Source organism: Tiliqua scincoides, chromosome 4, assembly GCF_035046505.1.
Source record: "Tiliqua scincoides isolate rTilSci1 chromosome 4, rTilSci1.hap2, whole genome shotgun sequence".
Taxonomy (NCBI): domain Eukaryota; kingdom Metazoa; phylum Chordata; class Lepidosauria; order Squamata; family Scincidae; genus Tiliqua; species Tiliqua scincoides.
In genome coordinates, this window is record NC_089824.1 from 160,623,284 (window position 1) to 160,636,852 (window position 13,569).

Consider the following 13,569-nt stretch of genomic DNA (forward strand, 5'->3'; position numbering starts at 1 on the left):
CAGGTTTATGATTTATGACTGAGACTGTATTAGACTGACTGTATTTATGACTGGGACTGCATTAGGTCCACAGAATTAAGATTTTCGGAGCAAAAACTTGATGATTTGAAGCTGTGTAATCAAAAGTGGGCCTTAAGGTTCCCAACCATATGTGTAACTGTTGTTGCAAAATTTAATAATATAACGTTTCCGTTCTAAATATACCACCATAATATTTCTCCTGAACTCCTGTGAAAGTGTGTAACTATGGCCTAAAAGTAGTATGTATCCCATACATGTTTTTTTTTGTGGCAGCTAACAATATCAACTGTCTCTGTACTGGGTGAAATGAATTTGTACTGATACATGCAGTTTAATTTGTTTGGATTTTAATCTCTGTAGTGAATAACACATATGTAAGTGTTTCATGCTTACAGTATGTTTCTGGGTCCTCTCATCTCCTAAGTATCTCTTTTCATTTCCTAAGTGTCTTAAGATCTTGCCGTCCAAGTCCAAAGATTTGCCATAATTGAAAGGTGTTTTGGCATGTCATCCTCTTAGAGGGAGGAAGAGTATCTAAGGTACCTCTCTTTCAATAAGTTATAGTTTCTATTGTTGAAGAGAGAGTACACATGGGAACAACTTCAAATGATTGAGTTGATGGTTGAATACAGGACACAGGTATACATTTGTCACTTCAAATACTAGTTGAGTCACATAACCATTTTAAGAGGGGTTAGTTAAGATATGCACAGTAAAGCAGTATCTCTTTTGTTTATTGAGAGGTCACAACTAAACTTGGAATACTTGTTTACAGTGTAACTTTCTGAAGTTTAGGAGCCAACTTAATCCCTCTGTTTCTGCCCTTGTTTTCAAGGGAAGGTGGAAGGATACAAAATATATTTTGCATATTATACAATATGCAGTACATTTGTATAATATATTTTGTATCTAATATATCTACTTGTATATCTCCACAAGTCCATTTGTCAGTGGCAAATGGCCTTGTCCCTCTGCTGAAGTCTCTGGTCCAGCATATGAAGGAACTCCCTCAGTTCTCAAGAGGGGCGAAGACAGTGTTCATAACTCTGACTTCTGAGTGTAGTGGTGACTGCAAACTATGTTTGGCCAGTAAATCAGAGCTTGTAGACCCCCACCCCTACATTTTAATATACTGTCTCCTTGAAGCTTAAAACTGGAATGAAACTAACTTGACCCTTATACCCATTAAGGAAGAATGCAAAATGCATTGTATGCTTGCTAGCTGAATCAAGTCCCCTTGAATATTACAGTAATGAAAAAGAAGTAAGTGCATTCATGTGCACAATTTATTTAGATGACGCAATGGATGTTGCATGTAGAATTAAGAGTTTTTTAATATATAGAATGCAGCCTTCCTTTCAAGTGATAAGTCTTAAAATGAAGGTTAAGATTACTTCTTTGTCTGTTCTTGAAGTAGCTTAACTGACAAAATAGGAAGTAATTCATGTGTTGGCATTCTTACGTGCAAAGAACTGTTCAGGTGCCAGTTTCTGGTGAAATGAGCAAAATTGCAGGTTATGCATTATCCATCTCAAAGGATAAAATTTTTGTCCTGTTAAGACTATGGTACATTATAAAAGTTTTTCTGCAAGGTTCTAGCTCTGTAGAAATCAAAAACAGTAAACATGCAACTAATTATCCTTTCAGAGGTATTTCAGGAAGGATGCTGCCCTTCAGTTTTCCTCCAACAAAATTTGCACTTTGGAATCCAGCTTCTGTTGGAGAAAGCATTCTCTCCCACCTAAATTGTTATAGGTATGTCTTGTCTTTAAAGTTTAAACAAAACTGCACTAAGCTTTCCTGTGTCTCCATCCCTGTCTTCGCCATGTTCTGTCCACTTACTAATGGCTAGTTTAACACTAGGCTCAAGAACTTAAAAAAAGAGTCCTGCTGAATCAAACCAAAGACCCATCTAGTCTAGCCACCTGTCTTCCACAGTGGTCCACCAGTTGCCTCTGGAAAACCCATATGCAAGAGGTAAAGGCATACCTCTGTCATTCCCTTGCAGCTGGTACTCAGAAGCACACTGCCTCTGTTTCTGGAGATAGCTTATAGCCATCAGTGGTAGACTGTTCTTTCATGAACATATGTAATCCCCTTCTAGAAACCTTTGTTCTAGTTGCCATCACTACATTTACGTAATGAATTCTTTAGATTAATTGCATTGTGTGAGTAAGTACAGGTCCAACCTTGTTATACACGGATTTGACTCAACATGTAAGGCCACTGAGAACACATGTATAGGGTTGGGCTGTAAGATGGCTTTCAGTTGGGATTGGGATAGAAGTTGGTAGGAATGACTGAGAACAGATGCAGTGCAATAATTTTACTCTACTTCTTTTTAAGCCATTTCTGCCCAACATTGCATATATGCAACAGTGGCCAAATACGTACACCTGTGGGTCGGGCAAAAATGGTAATGGATACATAAAAAGGAACAATTTCAAACAAATAACTTTCAAGTTTATATTTTTAATGTAATCTTGTTGCAATAACGGATTATACCTTGAAATAACAAATCTGTTAAATCTTGATCTGTTCCTGTTTTATACACATCACATTCAGGTATTGAAAAAGTTATTTCTTTTCCTTCAGAAATCCTAAATTACTCATGTCTGAGAAGACACTACGACTTGCTCATCGTCATGCTAAACAAAGTCGAAGAAAGCCTTTCACCTGTTTTTTAATTGGAACTCTTGTAGTAGATGAAGGTAACTATCTTGGCATATTATACTTTGAATTTGCATGAACAAGCCAAATAGTCATCTTTATACAATACATTTATGCAATGACTGATACCAAGGCATAGTGGTCATAAACTGCCTTCCTGTTAGATTATTGGTCCTTCTAGCTCAGTATTGTCTCACCTGATACACAGCAGTTCCTTGAAGTCTCAGCAAAGGATCTTTTCTAGTCCTGGAACCTGAGATCATTTCAACTAGAGATGGCAGCAGTTGAATTTGCATGTTGTTCATGTACTGCATTGCTGAACTCTGTTTCCTCACAGTAGCCAATGTGACTCTAGTACGATGGCGTAGCTGGAAGGGGGGAGCACCCAGTCTGGCGGGGAGCCTCAGCGTGGTGGGCAAGCAGTCCCTCCGTTCGGAGCCATTCCCACCGAGGGGTCAAAACGGAGCCATACAGCTCCGTTTTGTCCCCCTGCCAGGAACGGCTCCGAAGGGAGGGGCTGCTTGCCCACTGCGCTGAGGCTACCTGCCAGACTGGGTGCTCCCCCCTCCAGCTATGCCACCGATCTAGTATTTCTCATAGAAACCTAGTGCCTGTCAAGTGGTTTTTTTTTTACCTTGGGGTGCATCATTCCAATGTGGTGTTTGAAAATTAGTGCAGTTTTGTTTACCTTCCTAATTCTGCCCTGAATGCAGTTTTATTCTTTCCCTCAGCTTTTGAATGGTTCAGACAGGGAGCTGTTTTTCCAAGGCCTGGCACAAAAAGTAGCTAGCAGTCTGCAACCAAATTATTTAAATTGACTTGCTCCAAACCAAATTTTAATAGTAGACAAAGACAACTAGCCAACTTGCCTAGAAGTCAAGAAGAAAGACATGGAGAAATATCCATCCATACTTCACAGGACATTAGTCAGAGGTCGGTGATCACAAAACATGTGAGTGATCAAGAATGAATATGGGCCAAATCGAACACCGTTACAGCTACAGTTTGGGCTCACAACAAAGTGATAGATCAGGACCACTTTTCCCATTACTTCTGGCATGGTGGGGAATCCTTGCCCAGTGTTTCCGCAAGGAGTAAGCAGTCCTAAGCTATGTTTCCATACACGTTCCCATTATTTGGTGGGCATGCTGTAGTTGTACTTCTGATGGCAAGCTGACACACTGCATGCTACTGAGAGGAAGGAGAGGAAGGGCAGTCTGGAATCTGACAGACCAAGAAGATATTAAAGCATTTTAATTTGATTGAAGTAGTTCACAAAATTGCGGGAGGAACTAACATAGCACCTATTACTAAGCATAACAATGCTTTAATTCCACTGGTTTCTTTTTATTTTTAGTGTTATAGTATTGCTTTTATTTCATGAGTCTTTTGAGGCTTGTGAAAATGAGCAGCTAGAAATGAGCTTTTCTTGGATTTAATGCGCATAGTGTGCATTCTATGTTGATTCTAATTGTTCTTGCACAGATGGTAAAGGCATATCACTAACAATAGACCGATTTGATCCGGGTCGTGAAGTAATTGGTGGCTTGGGCAAAGTACCTTCAGCACCTCTTCCTGGAGACTTTCTGATTCCCTGCACAATTAATGCTTGGGGATCCTCTTCGGATGATGTCATAGTACACAATTCTGAGGACTTCAGCTTGACTTTTAAGGTAAGGTGCTTCAGGGTATCTTTTCCTCTTTCTGCTTTCTCTACTGAAGACTTTTTGTCTTGCTTATTCTAATGCCTAGCTACTATAAGTTGATTCCATAGCAATAATGGCTGTACACTTAGACCCACACAATCAATATTTGCAGCTTGTATTTCTATCCAGTATAGACTCTGTAAAGGTCATTCTTAAAATTATTCCTCTTTCAACATCCATAGATTTTATTCATTTTTTTTCTAGCCTCTGTAGCACTCCTTGAAATAGTAAGAACATCACCTATTTTCTTTGTAACTGAAACTTCTTTACTTGATATATAGATGCCTATCACACATTACCTTAGCCTGTACCAGACTAACTAAACATCTTGAAACATCTTTTTTTTTCCCTATAGATACTGCAAGAGAACTTGAACAGTCAAGATTCTTTGGATCCTTCCAAGTTGCTCACTTTAAGAGTTTATATCTCTTCCACAGAGAATATGGACAACCTAAACTTTGATTTTCATTGGGCAGCTGTTACAGTGGCTAATCCTTTAAAATATACTCCTGTGAAGTCTGTTCCAATAATTCCTACAGCACTTGCCAGGAACCTAAGTAGTAACATGAGTATTGCACAAGTTCAGGGGACTTATAAATGTGGGTAAGTTAAGATTCAAAGCAATTCTTGCTTGGGAATTTTGGTTGTGCACAGCATTGGCTCATGTTATCTGGAAATAAAATACATCTCACCTTTTTTCTTTTGAGGAGACTGCCAGAATATGGAAAAACTTCTGGCTGTACTGAGTAGCTACATGACTCTTAAAATCAGTTTGAGGTTAATCCTTCCTGAATTTCTGCATAGTTGATCAATGAACAGCAGTTCCTAACTCCTAACAGAACAATTTGGTAATATTTTAAGAGAAACTGCTGTGTTTAAGGTGATGAAGGTAGAATCTTAGCTCTTTTTATGCAACATAATGCCTGAGTTCTTGGATTGTTTTTACTATGGCAGCCATCAACTGAATGTTTAAAACAAATATCCTTGCATGACTGGCTTTTTCTTTTTGCCACATGAAGGCTTATGGAAATGCTTCTTTATAGTGCTAACTTCAAGCAGAGGCTGTAAAGCGCAAAAGGTGCTCATCATGTGGGTTTCCCCATCCTGAAGAGTGTTCCATGCCATTGCTGTGTCATGTTGGAGCTAGCTGGTATGGACACTGCTTCATAAAGGAGGTGATCCACTTGATAAGTTTTACACATTAGGGGCAAGAACACACGAAAGCATTTTCAATGACATAAGGATCCGCTACATTTAAGTCTAGTTCTTTTGACTTTGGGAATGAATCCAACTTTTGTGCCAGTCAGTTAAATCGCTGTGAGCTTTTGATTTACACAGCAACCTAGTCTCTTACTGAGAACTGCTTTTCCATGGTACTCACTTGGGATAAGAGAGCTGTCCAAAATCATTGCATAGCATTTATAAGAGATTTTCCGTATGTAGATTCATGTAGATGTACTCCACTGTAGATGTAAAACAGTTTATACAGTAGACTTGTGAAATATGTTACTTAACTATAATCAGTGGAAAATTCTGGTCTGATTGTGATATCTTTTTTACGCTAGCTTAAACACTGAAGCAGATTAACAATGTTTTCAGAAAAAGTGCTTTATCTTGTTTGCAGATATCTGACAATGGACCAAACTAGAAAACTACTTCTAGTTCTGGAATCAGACCCCAAAGTTTCTAATCTGCCACTGATAGGCATGTAAGTATGTGTACTCTTCTTTCAGGCCTCTTTCTTGGTTGAGTTTACCATTTCAAATAGTCTAAAAGAATAGAGTCTTTCAGGTTAGAATAATTGAAAACAAATCTACTGTTGCATCAGTGCCTAGTGTGAGTGCTCAAACTCATTTTTCTGTCTTTAGTTGGCTGAGTGGAATCTCTCATATCTCCAGTCCACAAGTCTGGGCCTGTTGTCTGCACTATTTATTCAACTCTTCAATTCAAGAGAGGTATGAGAGCAGAGGGGACTTGCTTGAATCATAAACACCGAGTGTGTTGAAGGAAAAACTTTTTTGTTCAGTTCTCAGAATACTTGATTGTTTTACATGTCACTGTATGCCTTCTAAAACTGATGCAAACTAATTTTGATAGGGTAATAATTTGCTGTGCTTTAAATTAATATTTCTGTTAAATAAAAAACTGTTTACTGAGTATTGGCAAGAATGAACTCATCATGTAGGTTTTTGCATTTGTTCCTATGGAAATTAGTGGTATGGCTTTTATCACACTGACTACCTGTCCATTCTTCATCAGTGCACTGCATTATCATACAATTGTGTTGGCTGAACTACTCTTTTTCTGTCTAGGGTATTTTCGGAATCGGGCAGTTTTCTAATAGTTCTTTATTCACTGATCCATAAAGATCCAGAATTTTATGAATGCCTGCTTTGTAGTGGACGTACTGAACTAGGTTTCCAGCTGCTTACAAGCAAAGAAACGTTGCATCTATTCCAAGTAAGTTGTTTGATTTCCTAATTTGGCAGGGTGGATATATTGTTATATGGCACTGTCTACTGTTGTCTAGCAGAAGGCATTATTGTAAACTTACGGAGTTCCTTTTTCATATGAATTTGCCTTAGCCTCTTAGATTGATCTCCAAGGTCATGCTTTCTCACCTGCCTAACTGGGTTACACTTGGTGAATACCTACTACCATGAACCTACCTCCTGAACAGCAACCACAAGTATACTCTCCTTGGGGAGATGCATGGGACTTCCCCTTTTGCTGTCTTTAAGAAGCAGTTGAAGATCTTTTATTTTCACCTCTCCTTCAGATTGTAATCCAAAAATAGAGAAGTGTTTCACTGATCTGATCAACTTCTTATATGTGTATATATAGACTGCTTGTTGGTGTAGATCAGGGCCGTGTGAGCCCAGACTGGGGGCTGAATCTGGCGTTCACGCAGGTCTGTTTGCTCAGTGAGTAGACCTTTCGGTTCTGCTTGGGTGCTGTATGATCTGTTTTGGAGGACAGGAATGCTCTGGGCAGTAGTGTCTGCTCAAATATCCTGTTGCGCAGCCTTCTGGGACACGGGACAGACAACACAACTACCAGGAGTATCCTGTCCTCTGAAAAAGGAGGTCTTTGTGCAATACCTGAGTGGAAAACTCTAATGCAGTCTGGATGGAGACTGCATTCCAGGTGCATGGCAGGCGCAAGTTTGAGCGCTGCTGATGTAGATTATTAGTTTTATTTATTTCACACTATGTGAGCTACATAGGTGGGGATGTAAATGATAAAATAGCTACCATACAAAAACATACAGCATTGTGAACCTTTTGGGGGCAGGGAACCATTGTATTTATTTTTGATTACCCAACAGCTTATGTGTCCTATGATTTTTAGGACAGCATACAAGTATTATAAATAGCTGGATTTCTTTAGTGTGCATGCAAAGCCAAACAGAACACTGAGTATGTGGAATGCTTATTGTGATAAAACATATGTCAGGAAGCTTTTAAAAAGTGCTTTCTTGAAGAGTGATAAATTCATAGCCATTTTGTAGGATGATATTGATAAAAAAAGAGCATTATGAGCAGTGTAGCATAATGACTAATGGTGCACTCCTGTACAAGGTTATTCAGAAGAAAGTCCCAGTGTGTTCAATGGGGCTTACTCAACTTTCTAGAACTACTGGCTTGCAGCTTTAAATTTGAAAAGAGGGGTATATGGTCATTCAGCCTATGTAAACCCTCTTGTCTATGAGAGGCGGTATATAAATACTAGAATAAATTGGGAATTGGAACTTTCCATTTCAAATCTCACATCTGTCATGAATTGGCTTTAGGCCAGTGTCTTTCAACCAGTAGTACAGGTACCACCAGTGCTACTTGAGGTGATATCTGGTGATAATCGGGAACCCCTGGGCTCCTGCCATCCAGCCGTAAGACCAGGAACATGACACTACAAACAGCAGTAGGAGGCTTGGTTCAGCAGGCAGAGCTCCAGTGCATGCTTTTTATGCTTGAAAAGCCCTCCCATGAGCCTCTTACTAGTGTTTGTTGTGTTGCATATGGCCTCCCAACCCTGAAGTAAGTAGCGATGTCATTGCCAGTTACTTCTGGTAGTACTTCAAATAGGTGGTCCATGTGAAGTGTACGGCAGAGGTACATGGCTTTAGGCAGGCCATTCCCCTGAAGCTACAATATGATGAATAATACTTGCCTTACAAGCTTGTTGTAAGGACTTCATCAAGATAATGCATATGAAGTGCTTTCCAAATGTAAAGAATTATTATTTCATTGAACCTTTGATCATTTAGCTACTCAGAACAGCCCAGTAAACATTCAGGCAGACATTTTTTGCCACGTTCCATTTACTATATCATGTAGTGAGAATTCATGGCAGAGGCAAGATTTGGACCAGGAAAGTCCAGCTTTTCACCCAAGTTACAACCTCAGTGCTACATAAAGTCTGTCCCTGAGCACTGTTAATGTAGTGAGCCCTGTTGTAGATAGACAGGGACAGAATGATGCAATTACCTAATTTCCATATGTGATTGGTAACTTGTAGTGCAAAGTGATGATCCCGTTCTCACTTTTGCCCAGGATCTGCTCATTTGATAGCTGTCTTGCAGCATTCATGAGGTCTCCTAGAAAATAAAGAGAGCATGATTTATTTGACGTTCATATAAGGTTAGTGAGGGGCAAAATAGTTTTATGTAGCTACAGTTGAACCTGCAGTTCATCAAGTGCATCTGTTTCATTTTAGGATGTTGACCCTTCAGATAAATACCCTATTCAGTTTGAACTGAGTTCTGAAAATAAAAATGCAGAAATGGAGTTCTTCAGCAAAATTTCTAAAAATATTTCTCTTCAAAGGTGAGGCTTTTTAAAACATATTTAAACGTATACAATCTGTCAATGTGGTCTGTTCATTTACAGTTCTGCACTTGATACACTTGATACTGCACTTGATACTTGTCTTGATACAAGTATTCATGATAGGAAGTACCTTCTAATTACTATCCCATGTAGTAGTGTTTCTAGTGACATGCTCAGTGTGTTGCATGAAGGTGTGGAACATCATGGGGAACATCATGGGGAACATCATGGGACTCCACCGTAGAATCTCTGTGGGTTAAATTACCAGCCTTGTGCAGCGATGTAATACTGGGGGTGTGCTATCGTCCTCCAGACCAGAAATCTGATGGGGACCTTGAAATGAGGAAACAGATCAGGGAGGTGACAAGGAGGGACAGGGTTGTAATCATGGGGGACTTCAATTATCCTCATATTGACTGGGTCAATTTGTGTTCTGGTCACGATAAGGAAACCGGATTTCTTGACGTGCTAAATGACTGTGGCTTAGAGCAGCTAGTCACGGAGCCCACCAGAGGACAGGTGACTCTGGATTTAATATTGTGCGGTACGCAGGACCTGGTTAGAGATGTAAACGTTACTGAGCCATTGGGGAACAGTGATCATGCTGCGATCCGTTTTGACATGCACGTTAGAATACCAGGCAAATCTCTAACAAAAACCCTTGACTTCCGACGGGCGGACTTCCCTCAAATGAGGAGGCTGGTTAGAAGGAGGTTGAAAGGGAGGGTAAAAAGAGTCCAATCTCTCCAGAGTGCATGGAGGCTGCTTAAAACAGTAATAGAGGCCCAGCAGAGGTGTATACAGCAAAGAAAGAAGGGTTCCACTAAATCCAGGAGAGTGCCCGCATGGCTAACCAGCCAGGTTAGAGAGGCTGTGAAGGGCAAGGAAGCTTCCTTCCGTAAATGGAAGTCTTGCCCTAATGAGGAGAATAAAAGGGAACATAAACTGTGGCAAAAGAAATGTAAGAAGGTGATACGGGAGGCCAAGCGAGACTATGAGGAACGCATGGCCAGCAACATTCAGGGGAATAATAAAAGCTTCTTCAAATATGTTAGAAGCAGGAAACCCACCAGAGAAGCGGTTGGCCCTCTGGATGGTGAGGGAGGGAAAGGGGAGATAAAAGGAGACTTAGAGATGGCAGAGAAATTAAATGAGTTCTTTGCATCTGTCTTCACGGCAGAAGACCTCGGGCAGATACCACTGCCCGAACGGCCCCTCCTGACCGAGGAGTTAAGTCAGAGGTTAAAAGAGAAGATGTTTCAGATTTCATTGATAAATTAAAGATCAATAAGTCAGCGGGCCCTGATGGCATCCACCCAAGAGTTATTAAGGAATTGAAGAATGAAGTTGCAGATCTCTTGACTAAGGTATGCAACTTGTCCCTCAAAACGGCCATGGTGCCAGAAGATTGGAGGATAGCAAATGTCACGCCTATTTTTAAAAAGGGAAAGAGGGGGGACCCGGGAAACTATAGGCCAGTCAGCCTAACATCCATACCGGGTAAGATGGTGGAATGCCTCATCAAAGATAGGATCTCAAAACACATAGATGAACAGGCTTTGCTGAGGGAGAGTCAGCATGGCTTCTGTAAGGGTAAGTCTTGCCTCACGAACCTTCTAGAATTCTTTGAAAAGGTCAACAGGCATGTGGATGTGGGAGAACTCGTGGACATTATATATCTGGACTTTCAGAAGGCGTTTGACACGGTCCCTCACCAAAGGCTACTGAAAAAACTCCACAGTCAGGGGATTAGAGGACAGGTCCTCTCATGGATTGAGAACTGGTTGGAGGCCAGGAAGCGCAGAGTGGGTGTCAATGGGCAATTTTCACAATGGAGAGGTGAAAAGTGGTGTGCCCCAAGGATCTGTCCTGGGACCGGTGCTTTTCAACCTCTTCATAAATGACCTGGAGACAGGGTTGAGCAGTGAGGTGGCTAAGTTTGCAGACGACACCAAACTTTTCCGAGTGGTGAAGACCAGAAGTGATTGTGAGGAGCTCCAGAAGGATCTCTCCAGACTGGCAGAATGGGCAGCAAAATGGCAGATGCGCTTCAATGTCAGTAAGTGTAAAGTCATGCACATTGGGGCAAAAAATCAAAACTTTAGATATAGGCTGATGGGTTCTGAGCTGTCTGTGACAGATCAGGAGAGAGATCTTGGGGTGGTGGTGGACAGGTCGATGAAAGTGTCGACCCAATGTGCGGCGGCAGTGAAGAAGGCCAATTCTATGCTTGGGATCATTAGGAAGGGTATTGAGAACAAAACGGCTAGTATTATAATGCCGTTGTACAAATTGATGGTAAGGCCACACCTGGAGTATTGTGTCCAGTTCTGGTCGCCGCATCTCAAAAAAGACATAGTGGAAATGGAAAAGGTGCAAAAGAGAGCGACTAAGATGATTACGGGGCTGAGGCACCTTCCTTATGAGGATAGGCTACGGTGTTTGGGCCTCTTCAGCCTAGAAAAGAGACGCCTGAGGGGGGACATGATTGAGACATACAAAATTATGCAGGGGATGGACAGAGTGGATAGGGAGATGCTCTTTACACTCTCACATAATACCAGAACCAGGGGACATCCACTAAAATTGAGTGTTGGGCGGGTTAGGACAGACAAAAGAAAATATTTCTTTACTCAGCGTGTGGTCGGTCTGGAACTCCTTGCCACAGGATGTGGTGCTGGCGTCTAGCCTAGACGCCTTTAAAAGGGGATTGGACAAGTTTCTGGAGGAAAAATCCATTATGGGGTACAAGCCATGATGTGTATGCGCAACCTCCTGATTTTAGAAATGGGTTATGTCAGAATGCCAGATGCAAGGGAGGGCACCAGGATGAGGTCTCTTGTTATCTGGTGTGCTCCCTGGGGCATTTGGTGGGCCGCTGTGAGATACAGGAAGCTGGACTAGATGGGCTTATGGCCTGATCCAGTGGGGCTGTTCTTATGTTCTTATGACACAGACAAATAGGCTTCTCAGGTTCTCATCATAAGTCGTCTTGATCAGCCCAGGTGATGTCACAAAACATGTGGATTGACAACATCCTCTTAGATCTTACTCCCTAGAGCAGTGATTCTCACACATTTCGCAGCGGGACCCACTTTTCAGAATGAGAATCTTGTCAGGACCCACCGGAAGCGATGTCATGACCAGAAGTGACATCATCAAGCAGGAAATTTTTTTAACAATCCAGGACTGCAATCCTACCCACAGTTACCCAGGAGTAAGTCCCATTTACTACCATTGTTAAAAGAATGTACATAGTAGCTTGTTAAAAGTACAGGTCTGCAAGATTTCCCCAAATGCGGTCACAGACCAGGGTAGCATCAAGTCTAATATATGAAAAATAAAATATTGAAATGAATGGGGACCCACCTGAAATCGACTTGCAACCCACCTATTGGGTCCCAACCCACTGTTTGAGAATCACTGCCCTAGAGAATTTAACCATGCACTCACAAAATCAGAGCTCTTCTTACATAAAGCTTGACCTAGATGGGACAAAGGGGAAATACTTTCATTTTCTGATCACTAGATTGCCATATCAAAGCTAGTTCTTATTCAGCCTTGCTAGTTGACCTTTCTGTGCTTTATCTAACTCGTTCACAAATTTTTTTAGTTCAGAAACTTGCTTCCTTTATTTTTACAATGTACAGCCTATTGTATAGCTATTTCAAGGTAATTTAAAACAGGTGGCTATCAAAATATGTTTGATCATACAACTTCAACTGAACATTTTGTTTCAAGGCTTTGTAAAAAAAGTGCATGCATTATAGAACAGAATACTGTATTTGGGAACTTATACTCTGATGTGTTTCTCGGATAATTATTTGTTGCATGTAATATTCTGAATGTGACAATTTCAAACTGATATTTGAAATGTAATGGATCTAGAAGGCATTGTATGTTAATAGTAAGGGCTGACTAAAGAGAACAATGGCAACCATTCCTTGTCTATAAAAATGAGAACGAGAAGCAAGAAAGTGTAAGACAAAGTTCTAAGTGTAACACAATGGTCATGAGCTAAACTGGCAAGCTTGGACACTTCTTGTATTCCAGAGATCAAGGGTTTTACTTGTATTAGAGAGACAAAATATGTTGACAAATTATGTATTTCACAAGGAGTACAAACTTCATGTGTTTTTGTGTGTTAGCCAATCTCAAGTTTCCTCACCTGGTAAGCTGTCTGTCAGTGATCATGACTCTGGTGTGGAAGATGATGCCTCTCCAAGACCATTTCCACATCCCCATCCAGTGAGTCAAAAGGTAATTGTATATTTTACTCATTTCAGTAACTTTATTCTAAGAGGAAATATCTGCTCTGAGTGTGTTTCTGTGTGAAAGGTAGG

The 13,569-nt window shown here is 40.7% G+C and overlaps 1 protein-coding gene across 1 annotated transcript in view; it reads left to right on the forward strand.

The window, feature by feature from the left end:
* STIL (STIL centriolar assembly protein) overlaps nt 1–13,569 on the forward strand; it is a 28,009-nt gene that overhangs the window by 226 nt on the left and 14,214 nt on the right. Inside the window, exons 2-10 of the mRNA XM_066625070.1 lie at nt 1,669–1,776; nt 2,617–2,732; nt 4,177–4,364; nt 4,753–5,000; nt 6,022–6,105; nt 6,266–6,352; nt 6,710–6,857; nt 9,114–9,223; nt 13,375–13,486. Of these exons, the coding sequence (XP_066481167.1) occupies nt 1,669–1,776; nt 2,617–2,732; nt 4,177–4,364; nt 4,753–5,000; nt 6,022–6,105; nt 6,266–6,352; nt 6,710–6,857; nt 9,114–9,223; nt 13,375–13,486 (1,201 nt within the window). The remainder of the gene's footprint in view (nt 1–1,668; nt 1,777–2,616; nt 2,733–4,176; nt 4,365–4,752; nt 5,001–6,021; nt 6,106–6,265; nt 6,353–6,709; nt 6,858–9,113; nt 9,224–13,374; nt 13,487–13,569) is intronic.